Source organism: Scyliorhinus canicula, chromosome 12, assembly GCF_902713615.1.
Source record: "Scyliorhinus canicula chromosome 12, sScyCan1.1, whole genome shotgun sequence".
In the NCBI taxonomy this organism is placed as follows: Eukaryota; Metazoa; Chordata; class Chondrichthyes; order Carcharhiniformes; family Scyliorhinidae; genus Scyliorhinus; species Scyliorhinus canicula.
This window is the reverse complement of record NC_052157.1, coordinates 25,904,785-25,923,180: the sequence shown is the minus strand read 5'-3', so window position 1 is coordinate 25,923,180 and position 18,396 is coordinate 25,904,785. Positions and strand designations below refer to the sequence as shown.

General features: G+C 46.8%; 1 protein-coding gene across 1 annotated transcript in view; it reads left to right on the top strand.

Annotated features, from left to right (window-relative positions):
- LOC119975063 (WD repeat-containing protein 72-like) overlaps positions 1 to 18,396 on the top strand; it is a 410,282-nt gene that overhangs the window by 268,125 nt on the left and 123,761 nt on the right. Inside the window, exons 17-19 of the mRNA XM_038814560.1 lie at positions 6,107 to 6,189; positions 7,308 to 7,402; positions 7,493 to 7,682. Of these exons, the coding sequence (XP_038670488.1) occupies positions 6,107 to 6,189; positions 7,308 to 7,402; positions 7,493 to 7,682 (368 nt within the window). The remainder of the gene's footprint in view (positions 1 to 6,106; positions 6,190 to 7,307; positions 7,403 to 7,492; positions 7,683 to 18,396) is intronic.

Here is an 18,396-nt window from a genome sequence, read left to right as displayed (position 1 = left end):
TTCACCCGCCAGTGGAAACAACCTGCCTGCATCTATCCTACCTATTCCCTTCATAATTTTATATGTTTCTACAAAATCCCCTCCCTCATCCTTCTAAATTCCAACGAGTACAATCCCAGTCTACTCAACCTCTCCTCGTAATCCAACCCCTTCAGCTCTGGGATTAACCTAGTGAATCTCCTCTGCACACCCTCCAGCGCCAGTACGTCCTTTCTCAGGTAAGGAGACAAAAAATGAACACAATACTCCAGGTGTGGCCTCACTAACACCTTATACAATTGCAGCATAACCTCCCTAGTCTTAAATTCCATCCCTCTAGCAATGAAGGACAAAATTCCATTTGCCTTCTTAATCACCTGTTGCACCTGTAAACCAACTTTTTGCGACTCATGCACTAGTACCCCCAAGTCTCTCTGCACAGCTGCATGTTTTAATATTTTATAATTTTAAATAATAATCCCTTTTGCTGTTCTTCCTACCAAAATGGATAACCTCACATTTGTCAACATTGTATTCCATCTGCCAGACCCTAGCCCATTCACTTAACCTATCCAAATCCCTCTGCAGACTTCTGGTATCCTCTGCACTTTTTGCTTTCCCACTCATCTTTGTGTCGTCTGCAAACTTGGACACATTGCCCTTGGTCCCCAAGTCCAAATCATCTATGTAAATTGTGAACAATTGTGGCCCCAACACTGATCCCTGAGAGACAACACTAGCTACTGATTGCCAACCAGAGAAACACCCATTAATCCCCACACGTTGCTTTCTATTAATTAACCTCTATCCATGCTACTACTTTACCCTTAATGCCATGCATCTTTATCTTATGCAGCAAACTTTTGTGTGGCACCTTGTCAAAAGCTTTCTGGAAATCCAGATATACCACATCCATTGGCTCCCCGTTATCTACTGCACTGGTAATGTCCTCAAAAGATTCCACTAAATTAGTTAGGCACGACCTGCCCTTTATGAACCCATGCTATGTCTGCCCAATGGGACAATTTCCATCCCGGTGCCTCGCTATTTCTTCCTTGATGATAGATTCCAGCATCTTCCCTACTACCGAAGTTAAGCTCACTGGCCAATAATTACCCGCTTTCTGCCTACCTCCATTTTTAAACATTGGTGTCACGTTTGCTAATTTCCAATCCGCTGGGATCACCCCAGAGTCTAGTGAATTTTGGTAAATTATCACTAGTGCATTGGCAATTTCCCTAGCCATCTCTTTTAGCACTCTGGGATGCATTCCATCAGGGCCAGGAGACTTGTCTACCTTTAGCCCCATTAGCTTGCCGATCACTACCTCCTTAGTGATTACAATCATCTCAAGGTCCTCACCTGTCATAGCCTCATTTCTATCAATCACTGGCATGTTATTTGTGTCTTCCACTGTGAAGACCGACCCAAAAAACCTGTTCAGTTCCTCAGCCATTTCCTCATCTCCCATTATTAAATCTCCCTTCTTATCCTCCAAAGGACCAATATTTACCTTAGCCACTCTTTTTTGTTTTATATATTTGTAGAAACTTTTACTATCTGTTTTTATATTCTGAGCAAGTTTGCTCTCATAATCTATCTTACTCTTCTTTATAGCTTTTATAGTAGCTTTCTGTTGACCCTTAAGATTTCCTAGTCCTCTAGTCTCCCACTAATCTTTGCCACTTTGTATGCTTTTTCCTTCAATTTGAAACTCTCCCTTATTTCCTTAGATTTCCACAGTCGATTTTCCCTCTTTCTACCGTCCTTCCTTTTTGTTGGTATAAACCTTTGCTGAGCACTGTGAAAAATCGCTTGGAAGGTTCTCCATTGTTCCTCAATTGTTTCACCATAAAGTCTTTGCTCCCAGTCTACCTTAGCTTGTTCTTCTCTCATCCCATTGTAATCTCTTTTGTTTCAGCACAAAACACGAGTATTTGATTTTACCTTCTCACCCTCCATCTGTATTTTAAATTCCACCATATTGTGATCGCTCCTTCGCTAAACTACTCCTGTCAGTGACTTTTTCGCCTTACTATTCCTGATTTCCACCCAAATAGATTCAACCTTATCATCCATAGCACCGATGTCATCCCTTACTATTGAACTTATGAACATTTGACTGTTTGATTCATAACTGATCTACTATACATGACATAATACTTAATTTCTTATGTACAATTTTCTTTATCGTGCATGTAGAAAAATGAAACACAAAAAAGGGGGATGCAATGATCTCTCTATATGTTAATACATGATTAGTTAATGTGCAGTCAGTACAGTCAGATGAACACTAGATGGCAACACGAACCGGAATTATATAAGGAGTTTCCCGCTCTTTCTTAGTGTTAGTGTGTGTGTGTTGCAGCTGGAGGATAGATGTGACCAGCTCAGAGTATAATGTATTATATGAATTGTTAATGTAATCTAATCTTAGTTAATTCTATTACTAGTCAAAGTATTAAAGTAAAAGAGCTCAAGTATATTATTTTGTTCCTCAATAAATAATTTTTCATCAACTGGAACACTTTGACTTTGTTTATCATCAAGTTAAATACAACTTGGCAAGACAAATGAGTAATATATATATTACATCTGTGTAATATGACAATTATGGGGCTGGTTATGAACTAAGATAAAAGCAGGCCCAAAACAGGGCCGAGTGTTGTCAAGTACTCCCAACAAGGACTGTACTGTAACATGCTGCCTTGAGCTGGTCTTTGAAAGTAGTGAATATTCATTTACCACCAGCCTCCTCTTAGTCATTAAAAGTACTATAATGCTCAAGAATCAGTATTAGTTCATCACGTTTATGCACAAATATATCTGCTTCACAAATCAAATGCAGAGCAAACATTACATTCAGTTATTATTTGTCAATTAATTTTCTCTTCCAGGTGATTGACATTCTGTGATGACACTTATGTTCGTAACAGGTTTTAGTTACAATCTTGTAAATGTCCACTCCATGCTCCCAGCTCTTTCTGCAGTTTGTTTACTTTCCTCTGAATCTACGCCCAGGTTTAACCAATCAAGCACAGTGAGCATTAATAGTAAGCAGACTTATATAATCCAACACAGGCCAATTGAACACCTCCTCTTCGTTCTGAATCTGATGACTCCTGAGTCTCTAGTCATAGGATCTCATTCAGGTGGGCATTATTTTTCGATACAATGTTTGTTAGGAAAATGTCAGCAGGTGATCAGATCATGGGGGTGGGAAACCACAGCCAGTGTCAATCTTATTTGAGGTCTTTTCAACCAGGGTCAGTGGGTAATGACCTAGAGAGATATCCTGGACTGATTTTAATCTCCCTCAACTGGACTGCTGAGGCTAATTGCAGCTTCCCTACTGCAAGCTCCGTTTGAGAACAGCTAACTCAACACGCTCATAGATTTAATCATGTAATTGGTTAATCTGGAAACAAAAGTGTGATTTCAAGGCTCATTATTTATAATGCTTTGTAAACTGGTGCATGCTACAGATATGGGGGACTCTCAAATTAGGCAAAACAGTAACTTCTGCATAAAATCAGATCCTGGGACAGTAAATAATCACCTTTACCCAAATTGTGGCAGTAAATCTATATGTGTAACTGCAAGCCAGAAGCTTTTAAGAATAACTGATAATTTAATAAACATTTCTAACTTTGAGGTAAATGGTTTTCTTTCCCACAAAATTACCTTAAATCATAATGTTAGGGGGGGAATTTAATATTTAGTGGATAGCTGCTTTCAAAAGGGCTGAGCCTAAACTAACAAACCAGGCTGCTGTCTTATCGAAGGCCACCTTAAGGATTCTGCAGTGTTTACTATCTGATGGACTTAAAGCTCGAAGGCTGTGTCGGATAATCTGAAAATAAACAGTGCCTCTGTATTTGATAGCAATGTGTAAAGCTGTTGGTGGGCAAATCGATTTTAGAGTGGCATTGAAAAATTCAGTGATTCTTGTCGGCAAATATTCCATTAACAACATCAGTTGCTGTGTTTCACTTCCTTGCTTACCAGTTTTGTATTTGGCATCTGACGCTGTAAGGAATCCACAGGATTATTGGAAATATCCATTTCTGTGCTGGCCAGGTGTTTTTTTTAAATTTAATATCTGTTTGCATCAGATATTGGGCGCAATCTACGCAAACGGGAACAGAATCCATAACGAGCTTGTTTAGCCGGATGTTTCTTTGCACTCGGACCGCCGACAAAATCCACGCTATGGAATGGGACTCTGTTCCTATTCGGGTAGATTTGAGGCCTCAGCGGGGAACTCCCCAATGAGGTTGCACTTTGTCCTGTTTTCTGCACTCAGAAGCTCAGCTCACCGGAGCTCCTCAGTGCAGGCGGAGATCGGGATGCCATCCTGGAACCCTGCCAGTGCCACCCAGGTATCAGCCTGGCACTGCCCAAGTACCCATCTGGCACTGCCGATGTGCCCCAAGTGCATGTCCTCTGGGCAGGGTGGCACCTTGGCACTGCCAATGGTTTCAACGTGCCTGGGTGGCACTAGCACTGCCAGGGTGCCACCCTGCCCAGAAGAAAGCACTTGGGAGCCTCCAATCCCCTCAGAGAGTAGCTGCCTTGTTCTAATATGCAGATTTCCTCATAGTTGATCCGCCCACAATGGGCGGGATTCATATTGCGACGTCTCGCAAGATTGCATTAGATCTCAGGAGGCTTGGCGAGCCGGGTAGCTCAGAGAAGAAGGTCTCTTGGCATCTACCGGCCACGCCACGCTGTTTTTGGGCATAATGCGCCCGGTAGATTGCAGCCATTATTTTTTCAATCTTAAAAGCTCAAATCTTAAGTATTTCACATCAAAAAAATCAACAATGTTTTCCAGGAGTGTGATAAATATTTCAGACTTCCCAGTGAATAAATGGTGTGCATTTCCCACACTGATGTTGATGAACCTGCAAACATCCAACAATTGGGTTGCCACTTTTCGCAATTAGTTGTGTTTATTTTGCTTGCAGTAACAATCTAAAATTTTGGAAATGGATAGCTGTGCATACAAGTTAACTTTTTTGGATGTGGCCCTTTTTCAAAACTCATTCTTTACTTTCCGGATGCTCTATAGTAGGTCTGACGCTGTACAGTCATTTTGCTTTTCATAAATTCGAGTGACTTGAGACTTTTTAATGATCCAAGTTAAATAATGACACAAAACTAAAACAGCTTCACGTGCATCAGTTCTAGACTGGCTTATAAAAGTTCCATTTTGTTGCCTATTTAACTTGACCATTCTAGACAAGTTGCCCAATTAATTTGCCCATTTAATTGATTGCCTGATTTAAACAGTGATTCATTGATTACTCATTTTAAAATATTCTCACTCTCAAGCTGATCGCGAAGTGTGTTTAAAAACTGATTCCATAATCTGTGCCATTCCAAATTAACATGCAACCCTGCCAAAAAAAAACTTGCTCCTTGTAACGTTTTGCTTTGTGGTATTTGCACGTAACATATCTGCTGACAGCAGGAAGCAAGATGTGGCGCTGCACACTGCCAGTTGATAGCACGGTGTGCGCTGGGGGAAGGAGAGTTCTACTTAAGGGCAAGGGTTTCAATTCTAACCTGACATATTCAGAAAATAGATTGTGCTGCCTCCTAATACCAATACATTTCCACAACCACATTCCCCCCGCCCACTCCAAATGTGTTGGGCCTTTGAATAAAAGTAGCCATATAATCTGCACTTGCCCAGGTCAGACCCTGACACTTGCGTCAAAGAAAAAGCTACTTGTTCAATTTCACGGCGAAATGTGGAGTACATATCATTTTTATTTAGTGGCGAGGGAGACCTTTATAATATAAAACACTTGCGGAAAATTGAAAATATTCTATTCAGCCAGTACAATCGGAGAATTTCTATTTGAGTGAACTGAGTTCTGTGAAGTTGGTTATTTCGCAACATGGGCTCTGCAATTTTCATGGACGTGCACGTACTGCAGCCATCAAGTGCCGAGTTTTCTTTGCATTTGTGCTTCTGTGAATACAATGTTTGCAAAGCGCAAAAGTGAATGTCTCATTTTGAGTTAGATCGGAAACTGCCTTTTTCACGTTAACGTGAAATGGTTTAAATCGACCTCAGCCTTCCTTTGGCAACGAGCATTTTGTTACTGTTTTCCAGACAGCAGAAAGCGGATTTCCAGCGAGGGAAAGGGGACACATCCCAGCCATCAATCCCTGCACTTCCTGGAGAAATGATGCAAAGTAAGTGTTGATTGACAGAAAAGAAACAGGAACCAACTTTCCAGGAAAATGGTCCTGAAACTAATGCTTCGAGAGCAAAATGTTACGTTTGTTTCTCCTGAAGGTGTTAATCCCTAATCGGGAGCGGAGGCTCCACAGAGGATGGTCCACAGAGAACCAAATGGTCATTTTTTAGGAGGTGAACCCGAGATTATGTATGTTGGCAAAGTAGTTAATTGAGCCAAGCTGATACTTTGCGCACCTGCTATCAAGTGAGAGAGGCATTGGATTCATCTGGATAATAGTTAGACATGGCTGATTTTACCAGCACAGTGGTTAGCACTGTTGCTTCACAGCACCAGGGTCCCAGGTTCGACTCCCGGCTTGGGTCACTCTCTGTGTGGTGTCTGCACAGAGTTACTGTGTTCTCCCCGTGTCTGCGTGCGTTTCCTCCGGGTGCTTAGGTTTCCTCCCACAGTCCAAAGGTGGGCAGGCTAGGTGGATTGGCCATGATAAAATTTCTCCTTAGTGTCCAAATGTTTAGCTGGGGTTATGGGTATAGGGCCTAGGTAGGGAACTCTTTCTGAGGGTTGATGCAGACTTGATGGGCTGAATGGCCTCCTTCTGCACTAGAAGGATTCTCTGATTTATATGAAAGACGCACTTGTTAGGTGAATTGGACATTCTGAATTCTCCCTCTGTGTGCACGAACAGGCGCTGGGGTGTGGCGACTAGAGGATTTTCACAGTAACTTCATTGCAGTGTTAATGCAAGCCTACTTGTGACACTAATAAAGATTATCATTATTATTATTATTTTGGAAAGCCTGTTGCTGAGGGGTGACACTGGAGCCAACCTTTACTCAGTGTTACATGTAGTTGCAGAATGACATATTAGAAGCATATACCTCCTCATTCAATCACACCACAGTCTCAATAAATATCTCTTCATATATGCTCAAGTGAAACACCAATTAATGCCCTCTGCCTGCATATCATTAGACATAATTGATATACAATTAACAAAATCAACAAGATAGTTGAAAGTGTGGATATATATGCATGTATATATATGTATATTCACTATATAATAATTCAAATTAATTCCAAATATTGAAACTTTATTTTCTCCCCATATAGACCGAACCTTTTATCGATCCTCGAGCTTAAGCAAGGAAAAGAACTTTGATATTCTTTCAAACTTGATCGCAAGCTGGCAAGTCCAATCAGTGGAGGTAAGCTACTGAAGTCAATGACGGGTGTAAATTTGCCGATGGTTTTTAGATTCGTATTAATGCACATTTCTGGTCAAACGTTTTTGACAGCTGTTAGAAGCAATACAGGCCATGTTACTCGCAGAAGTTCAGAGGGTTTTCCGAACTTTGAGAAAGAAACCGATCAGTCGCCAGCCAGTGATCAGAGCGCAGAATGGCAGCAGCGAGGCACAGACAATTCTACAGACTGAACATGTCGAGTTGCGAGACACACAGCAAAATGCAAGCACTGTCATGCCGAGTAAGTGGAAACATACAACGTTCGAGTTTCCTCGGTAATATTTGTGATTCTGCGTTGTAAATCCAATATTTTCACATTTTAATTTTTGGGTAACATTTATAGATGTCTTCATTTCAAATATTTAAACATTGAATTCATTCCAATTCACATTGATGTTTGCACAGTTTATTCTTGGGGTGCATTGCAAGCTTTCTATCAAGAGGGGGCTGGAGTGAATCTCCAGCTGTGATTACGTGGGTCATCTGTTTCAAATACGCCCCATTCCGACGACCATGGTTCACGAAGGGGAAAAGGTTGGAATGATCAAAATCTGATTTGCGTGTATCAGACACATACTGGGTAATTTGTGGCCTTTTCAAACAACTTTTAGTTCCCCTTTCAAGACCTGTGTGATGGTACAACACAGAACCGCAACTAAAGTTCTAAAATGGAAAAGGAAAACAATAATTGTATGTATTTAGTAACTGACTGCACCCTTGAAGTATATCAAAACTCAAATTCCAAACTGGCAGCCTGTCTCTATATTGCTTTGGGAAGTTTAGTCAAACATTCCTGATGTCAACCTGAGTTTTCGATGTCCATAGAGGTAAATTTCCGATGTTTACTGTTAAGTGCTGGTTCTGCTGAGAAAACATGTGTGAAATTTCCTGTCGGCACAGCCCGCTTATCTGACCAGGTAATGCAGCATTCAGAGTGCGAAAATGCTGCAGGCGTCTCGGAGACTGTCATGCTGGTGGGATGGGGATTCTGAGAGCTGGCAACGCCAGCTCCATATCGATCTGCACAAAATAAATTATTTCACCTGCCCCACCCCCACAGATATGGGGAATCCGCCCACCCCATTCAGCGACCAGTGCAGCAAGCATACCCCACTCCCCATGCAAGGACCAGCATAGCCCCCCCCCGCACCCACCCGCATGAGCACCTCGACAAACTCCCGCCAAGGCAAGCATTGGGGTATTCCCACACACACAAACATCGGGGTAACTCTACCCACCCCACACAAGCTTCGGGGTAACCCCACTACACCCACACAAGCATCAGGGTAATCCTAGCCATAAAAGCACCGGGGTAACTCTACACACCCCACACAAGCATCAGGGTAATCCCACACACACAAGCACCGGGGTAACCCTACCCACCCCACACAAACACCAGGGTAACCCTACCCACCCCACACAAACACCAGGGTAACCCTACCCGCCCCACACACGCACCAGGGTAACACTACCCATCCCACACAAGCACCAGGATAACCCTACCCGCCCCACACACGCACCAGGGTAACACTACCCATCCCACACAAGCACCAGGGTAACCCTACCCGCCCCACGCAAACACCAGGGTAACCCTACCCGCCCTACACACGCACCAGGGTAACACTACCCATCCCACACAAGCACCAGGGTAACCCTACCTGCCCCACACCAGCACCGGGGTAACCCTACCCATCCCACACAAGCACCAGGGTAACCCTACCCGCCCCACACAAGCACCGGGGTAACCCTACCCATCCCACACAAGCACCGGGGTAACCCTACCCATCCCACACAAGCACCGGGGTAACCCTACCCGCCCCACACAAGCACCGGGGTAACCCTACCCGCCCCACACAAGCACCGGGGTAACCCTCCCCACCCCACACAAGCGCCGGGGTAACCCTACCCACCCCACACAAGCATTGGGGTAACCCCACCCTACCGACCAAGCATTGGGGTAACCCCACCCTACCCACCAAGCATCGGGGCTAACCCCACCCTACCCACCAAGCATCGGGGCTAACACCGCCCCCCCAATACAAGCATTGGGGTAACTCCACCCCATCCACATAAGCAACCCCCGCCACAAGGAACTCCCCGGAAGGGACCCCTTGGCAGCCATGCCAGGAGGCAGTGCCAGGCGGCAGTGCTATGGTGGCAGTCCCAGGACACTGACTGGACAGGTTCCACTCCCCGGAGTCTATACTTACATGCGCAGCCTCAGCGGGTTCCCTTGAACTGCTTCACACTTTTCAGTACCCGTTATAAACCTCGCCAACGTCACGTCAACAAGCGAGGAATTCAAAATGAGGGGGAATATGTGGTGGGGACATCTGCTAATTATATTAAAATTTATTGAAATGTATTGAAGTGAGGGAGCGGGGACCTTATATCACCAGCAAGGGACAGGGAAAATAGGAAAACGAGATCTTGCTGGTGCGAATCTCATTTCTCGTTCTCGTGAGTTTTGCGCCCACACTGCTGTTTGCGCTCGTGGTGAACGCGGGCAAAAAATTGCCCCCGATAACTTTGCATATTCCGCTTCTAAGACTCAGGATTTGCATAATTTCAGATAATGTTTTAAAAATTTCAAACGAAGAAACTCATTGAATCTTTGCTCACAATTTGGAGGAGTTAATATCATTGATGCCGAACTTTTAAAAAAATTGATCCATGGAATGTTGGCGTCACACAATTGAAACCTCCACCCATAATCAGTTGGTGGGTATCCAAGCCCTGGAATGCTCCCACTAACCCCTTTACGAACCCAGCGTCGTCCCAGTTCGGCGCATATATGTTGAGTTGCACCAGCGGCATCCCCTCCAGCACCCCACTCGCTATCACATATATCTTCACCTCGGGTCCTGCACTTCCCTGGGCCCCAAAAACCTTGGGCCGGGTTCTCCGACCCTCCGCGCCAGAATCGGCCCAGCGCGGCAGCAGAGAATAGCCGTTCACGCCGGAAATCCGGCGCAACGGCGCTTCCGTGGACCTGCCAGTCCCACGCGCACGGTCGATGCGACACTGGTCGGGGGCCGTTGGAACAGGCCCCCACGGTGATTCTGTGCGGTTGACTGGCCGAACTCCCACCGGCTTGGTTTACAAGTGGTACCACCCGGCGGGAACTGGGACCCGCGGCCACGGTGGCGGTCCTGGTGGGGGCCGCTGGGCATATGACTCCGGGGGGGGGGGGGCCTCAGCGGTGGCCAGGCCCGCGATCGGGGGCCACCGTTCGGCGGGCCCTTGCGATCTGGGAGGGACCTACCTTACTCCGCGCAGGCCCACTGTGTGGCTCCGCCATGTTGGCGGCACCCGCGCCGTGGTGGGCTGCCGCACGCATGCCAGAGCTGCGGGATGCTCGTTGGTGCTCTGCTAGCCCCCTGGAAAACGGAGAATCACCCCGGACCTTTGAGGAAAAAGTCCAGACTGATTCTTCCCGTTTTCCGGCGGCATGGGGACTTAGTCCCCAGAAGGGAAAATTCCGTCCCTTGTTCTTCTGTTCAACAAAATGGCCATACCCCCGCGACTTTGAATCAAACCCCCGAGTGAATAAGTTTTTTCTTAATTTTTAGATTACCCAATTATTTTTTCCAATTAAGGGGCAATTTAGCGTGGCCAATCCACCTACTCTGCACATTTTTGGGTTGTGGGGGCGAAACCCACGGAGACACGGGGAGAATGTGCAAACTCCACACAGACAGTGACCCAGAGCCGGGATCGAACCTGGGACCTCAGCGCCGTGAGGCGGTTGTGCTAACCACTAGGCCACCGTGCTGCCCGACCCGAGTGAATAAGTTGTCCCACCCATTCCTTCCTCCACCTGACCTGATCCTTCACTCAGAGGTGTGTGTCCTGCAGAAAAATCACCTCCACTTTCAAACTCCTCAGGTGCGCAAAAATCGACCCTTTAACCCCCAGACGTTCCACGTCGCAACTCTTACTGGAGGCTTATGCCTCCACTCCCCTTTACCGTCCACCATCATCCCTCACCGGTTCTACCTCATTTAATTGCGCCCTAAACCGGGCCCATCCAAGACAGCCCACCTCTCCACCCATGATCACACTCAGCCTCCAACTCTGCCATGTCGTAATCCCCCCACCTGGCCACCTCTTGCGATCTCCTCCCCCACCTCGCATCCGTTCATCAGCAGTACTAGCTAGCATGGCAACTTCTGCTTGAAGGCCCTCCATGCATACCCCACCCTCCTTAGCCCGTGCAATCAGCCCCTTACCCACCTGAATACCCACCCAACCCCACCCAACGGACCGCATCACACTCCTCCCATTCGCAGTCTTTGCTTTTCCCTGGTCCACCTTAGAATCTTCTCCTTCTCCACAAATTTGTGCAACCATACGATCACCGCCCACGGCGGCTCCCCCACTCTTAGCTTCTGCCTCATTGACCTGTGGCCCAGTCCACCTCTGAGGCCTTGTCTACCATCTTCCCCTCCACCAGCCCAGCCAGCAGTTTCAGCAGAGACTTTGTGGCACTCATTCCTTCCACACCCTCTGGCAGACCCACAATTTGCAGGTTTTGTCGTCTGGACCTGTTCTCCTGCTCCTCCACCTTCACTTGCAGCGACTTGCATCGATGCCCCAACATCCCCACATCCGCCTCCAAAGACACGATCTGATCGCTCTGGTCGGACACCATCGCTGAGGCTCTTCCTTCTGTGGACTAAGTCCCCATGCCGGCTGGAGCAGCGCCAACCACTCCGGCATCAACAGCCGCCGAAAGTGCGAGATTCTACGCATTTCGGGGGCGGGGTGGACACCGGAGGGGTTGGCCCCCTCCAGCCAGCGCCGAAGGGATGGCGTGTGTTTGCGAAGGGCCAGCGTTATCTCGCGAATACGCAGAACCGCCTGCGTAATTACACGCATGCACAGACCAGCCGGCGTGTTTTGGCGCATGCGCAGGGGGTTCTCTTCGCGCCGGCCATGGCGGAGTCCTACAGGGGCTGGCGGGGAAGAAAGGAGTGCACCCATGGAACAAGCCTGCTCGCAGATCGGTGGGCCCCAATCGCCGGCCAGGTCACCGCGGGAAGCCCCCCCCCCCCCGCACCCCTGAGGACCGCACCCATCGACTTACCTGCCAGGTCGCACCGGTAGGTGAGTTGAGTGACTCACGCCGGTGAGACTGGCAAAAAAATGGACGGCCGCTCGGCCCATTGGGGCCTGGAGAATCGCCTGGGGGGGGGGGGCGCTGCCAACGGCCCCTGACCGGCGTGGTGGGAATCCTGCCTCCGCGCAAAAACGGTGCCGGAGAATATGCCAGCCGGCGTCGGGGCAAGCTTCGCGCCGCCCCCCCCGCCCAGGGTTTCTCCGACCCGATGGGGCGTCGGAGAATCCCGCCCCACCTTCTCCACCTCGCGTACGTCGCCCCTTGTGCCTCGAGGTCCAATGATCCCCGCAGAGGTGCTCTGTTCCCTCAATGGCCTTCGACCAGATGCCATGCATCTCCTTCCTATGCTGCCGAAATTCCTCTCCGATGAAGGCCATCAACTGCTCCATCTGGAGCTTTCCCACTGACAGTGATCCTTCCTCTTCCGCCATTCTCGCAATTGTTGCTGCTTCACGGGTCCCTCCAATTACTTAGTCAGGTCTTTAACTGTTTTTTGGTACTGTCTGATATCCAACAGACATTCTTGGGGAGAAACTCCCCTTCTACACCTTGCATGCCACTTTTCTGCCGGAACTACCCGGTTAACGGGTATAAAGTGCCAAAACCAGCGCCTCCGAGCCGGAGTAGCCCTGTGTGCGACCACTCACTCCATGGCCGTCACCCGAAAACCTGTTGCCCATCCTTAATTGCCCTTGAACCGAGTGTCTTGGTAGACCATTTCAGAGGGCATTTAAGAGACAGGTGTAGGCCAGACTAGATACAGATAGAAGATTTCCTTCCCTACAGGACATTACTGAACCAGATGGGTTTTAAACGATAATCAGCAATAGTTTTGTGGACGCTATTAGACTTTTTTAAAGTCCAGTTTTTATTGGCTTCAGATTTCACCATTTGCCATGGTGGGGTTTGAACCTGGCTCAGCGAAGCATTACCCCCCTGGGTCTCTGGGTTACTAGTCCAGTGGCAATAGCACAATGCCATACCTCTGGTAATCTGAAACGTCTATAGATAGAGGTAAAAGGTGACTTTTCACAGAGCAGTTCAGTGGCTCACTGGTTGGTGTTATCTAGCTGACTGCAATTAGAGTTCTGCACCATAAAGATGTCACCTTAAAATGAATACAATGATTTATGGCTTGTGTGGATTGGTGTTCGAGGTTCGATTAAGCTTTTACAGTATTAGGATATTAAAGAAACTCAATTGGATAAGCAGTTTGGACAAGTTCCATTGACAATGAATATAAATATTTTTCATTCTGGATCGTGAGCGTTTATATTGTGAAGCTTACAAGAGAAGCCATAGTTGTAGCTAATAAACGTAGTAATTGAGTTAACAAAATACATGCAAAGAGAGCCTGTAATTACACAGTGTTATATGTGAATCAATAGCATCAATATCAAAAGAATAGCAATGGGAGTAATTTGAACTCTTTGTTCATAATCCTTTGCGTGTCTGCGAATCTAAAGATTAATCCTACTAAAAGAAATAAAATATTTAGAGGCTTCCATTTCAGGTTCATAACACTTCAGCACAGATTGGGCGTTTGGGGATTGCGTTAATGCCGCTGTATCCCCTTCCAAACAGACCCTGCTCATCAAATCCACAACATTTAAAATCAACCAAGCAAGGTATTTTCTGATGGACCTGTTCAAAAAGATCAGTCTAAGAACGGGGCTCTCTGGTCGGCTGGGTTTCAGTGTGTGAAGCTGACGAGAGTGACAGTTTCGCCTGGGATGATGTAGCGTTCATTTTCAGAGATCAAATTCATTTTGCTACAAAACGACGCAAGTTTTTTTCCTTCGCCAATTAGCAAAATGTGCAGCCAAAGGATGTACACACTGTCTCTTAGCAATATAGCTCCCTGCCTATATAGATGTGCATGCCTATAGATTTATATCCATTTGTATGTGTGTGTGTTTGTGTCTGTATAAAAATGATCACAATCTCAACGTAAACTTTATCAGAAACAGTTACCTTCGGTACAGCACCAACCTCAAAAGGATTTGGCTGTCAGCGTGTGTTAACCATCGTTCTGATTTCTTGGAAAATGACATAAATCTACCCTCGGACAAACCTAGACCTGAAGTGGGAGAAATAATGAAACCAAGCATGTTTTCGGGCTTTTTTAAAAATTGAGATTATTGGTGATTTTTCTTTGCACTTCACAGTGACGGCTGTCATTTCTGGGGAATGGAATACTTTACTTATTTTGGCATCCAATGTCAGAATTCAGCAGTCACAGAGCAGGTACAGCAGAACCAGCTGTAGTGGAGAGCTCCCTCCGCTCTGCCCCAACAATATACCTTAACCTCAACCTCATTAAAACACCCCCTACTGCACTACTTGTGACATTTTCACTTCAACACCAGCCATCCTTCCGACCTTTCTGAGTGAGATTGCCAATTAGAGATGGATTATGGGCAGTTTTGTGCTGTGGGCTTACATCCGCGAGCAACTGGGCCGAAACTGTCCAAACTCCCTTCTCCTGAGACCCTTACAGACTGCAAAGAAATGAGACTTTCATCCCATTAGTCTGGGTTGAACTTGAGCCCAATTCCCAGAGGTAAAGCAACAGTGTGCTAAACCACTGTGCCAACTAATCCCCCCCACCCCCCTCCTTTCAGTTCCATTGACTGGCAGAATATATTCAGGTCTGGCTTTGAATCGAGCAACATGGGGCTTCATGAGTAGGCCGGATTACAAACTAATTGCACAGGTTCACTGGCTCCGTTTAGCCATCCTTCCGACCACGTTAGTGGCCAGGTCAAAATTTCTAAAGCAAAATAAAATGTGGTTTCTTTAACTTCCTTCAAAGATTGAAGTAAATGAGGTATGAGATCAAATTATGTGCTAACCTATTTAATTTTCTGGGCTCATAAATGCACGTCCCAGAGTAGAACTAAACCATACTGAGTGGTGCGGTTTGATCCCAATCTGTGCTGAGGTAACTGGCCCCATCTTTGTGAGGCATTTAATTATAATAATAATAATCTTTATTGTCATAAGTAGACTTATATTAACACGGCAATGAAGTTACTGTGAAAAGCCCCTAGTCGCCACATTCCGGTGCCTGTTCGGGTACACGGAGGGAGAATTCAGAATGTCCAATTCACCTAACAGCAAGTCTTTAGGGACTTGTGGGAGGAAACCCACGCAGACACGGGGAGAACGTGCAGACTCCGCACAGACAGTGACCCGTGCTGGGAATCGAACCCGGGTCCCTGGCGTTGTGAAGCAACAGAGCTAACCACTGTTCTACCGTGCCGCCCATTTGAGATATTTGGAAATGAAAATCGGTTAGGTTCCATAATAAGCAAGTGATCCACGCCATTAGTTTGCCAATAAGAGGGCGGCACGGTGGCGCAGTCATTAGCAATGCTGCCTCACAGCGGTGAGGACCCGTGTTCGATCCCGGCCCCGGATCACTGTCCATATGGAGTGTGCACATTGTCCCCGTACTTGCGTGGATCTCATCCCCACAATACAAAAAGATGTGCAGATTTGGTGGATTGGCCATCCTAAATTGCCCCTTAATTGGAAAAAAAATTGGGTACCCTAAAAATTATTTTTTAAAAATAGTTTGCCAAACAGTGAAGGTGACACCAACAACAGCTGGCTCGTAACTGGGGTCATGAGAAGCAGGAGCAAATATAACGCTCTTCCCCCTATTGTCTGTACCCTTGGCAGCATTGCGCTTACTGGCAAAAATGAGAAGAAAAATGATCAGCAACAAAATACTGTAATTTTGTACAAAAATCATTCACAGATTTAATAATGGCGCAGGTGGCATTGAGGAACCTACTCACTCATGTGGAAATTGATGGTGCCCAGTTAATGGCCATGTAAGGGCAGTGTCCCTCCCCAACATTAACATCACCAATGGTGGCAGAGGCCTATGGCCAAGCGTCCAGCCTGGCAGCTTCCGTGTGTAATTGTACCTTCCCCATCACTTTCAAGCCATGCTGTTGTTTTGATGACACATCTAGAAGTTACTGTTCAGGGTTTATAGTTGCATCTTTACAAAATGTTGGTTCAAGGGGCAGCAGGTAACCCGCAAGTGATAATTATATCATATTTCAGCAAGTGTTGATGAGAGATTGTGTGCATTTCTCCAGGTTCAGCTGAACTTTATAAGTCAAGCAGCCTCGATGGGCCACTTTGTGTTTGCTCTGCTCTCATTCTCCTGTTTCACACAGTATTGATGTGTTACTTGAAAGTAGAGGATGAGAAGGAAATGTAATGATGCCAAAGAGGCAGGGCCGCAAAGCCGCAGGATGACTCTCCCTTGTGACCGTCGCGATCAGATACACTGTCGTTGTCTGGTCTTGACCAAAGCACCAGAAAACTGAGGCACATAACGATGGAGTTGCCTCGGTCCATTTCCAGCTTCAGTCCAGGCTGGCTGTGGCATTGTCAGTGATTGTGAATCTCTTGGTGTTGTGGAGACTGGGAAAAAGTGGATAGTGGGTTGCGGAGAAGGAGCCAACAAGATCAGCAGCATTAGCTAAACTTTAGCTCAGTGTTGATTTGTTTATACCAACCCATTACATTGCATACACCTGCTGTTAAATAGTGATTGCGTGACTAAATAGAATGAAATGTGTGTGTCATACTGATCCTGAGCCTCTTATATTCCCATTTATTCCCTCTTTCAAGTCCCTTATATGGAAACCTTGCTCTTCCAAAGTCGAGACTGTTTTTTTCTCTATTCATTCTTGGGATATGGGTATCGCTGGCTGGGCGAGCATTTATTGTCCATCCTGAATTGCCCTCAGAACCGAGTGGCTTGCTAAACCTGGTTTAGCACAGTGGGCTAGATTTAGCACAGTGGGCTAAACAGCTGGCTTGTAATGCAGATCAAGGCAGCAGCGCGGGTTCAGTTCGCATACCGGCCTCCCCGAACAGGCGCCAGAATGTGGCGACGAGGGGCTTTTCTCAGTAACTTTATTGAAGCCTACTTGTGACAGTGAGCGATTATTAGTAGTATTAGTATTATTATTATAAACCTCATTTCAGGGGGCAGTTAAGAGTCAACCACGTTACTGTGGATCTGGAGTCACGTGTAGGCCAGGCCATGTAAGGATGGCTAATTTCCTTTTATAAAGGGTGTTAGTGAACCCGATGGGTTTTTGCGACAGAGCTTTCATGGTCACCAGTGGACGTTTAATTCCGAGGGTGCGATTCAACCGGAAGAAAACAGTCCGGTTTCGGGCAGGTTGAACATCGCTGAGAAAATCTCCGCTATTCAAGGCACATTGCTGTTTTTCTTGGCCTCAGCAAGGAATGGCTGCACTTACATAATTTCCTACACTGATGAACTCGGCTCCCCAGTGCAGGAAGACGACTCGTGGATCGGGGCACCATTTTTAAAGACAGCCCCAACCTTTCGACCCCTCTCAGCGACCCCACCACGGCCTCTAGACTCCCCCCGACTGCCCAACGTACTTCCTCCAGGGTCCTTGAGCCCCCCCCCCCCCCTCACCACACCTCTTATGGGGAAGGCACCCTGGGCCCAACCCCTGGCACAGGTAACCTGGCACATGGGCATCTTGGCACTGCCACAATGGCACCTTGACAGTGCTACCTGGGCACTTTTACAGTGTCTGGGTAGTGCCAAAGTACCAGGTCTACGCTGCCAATGGGAGTGCCAATGTGCCACCATGCTCAATGCCCGACCACCCAGGGGTCTCCAATGGCCTGGGAGACCCTTGGGTGTCATTACACCTGGTCCACGTTTGCAGAAACCAGTGCTACATGGCGTCCTGGTGAGGTCTCCCAGCCCTCAGGTCCTGCTGGTGGGAGAAACCGGCACAGACATATTTAAATGATGCTA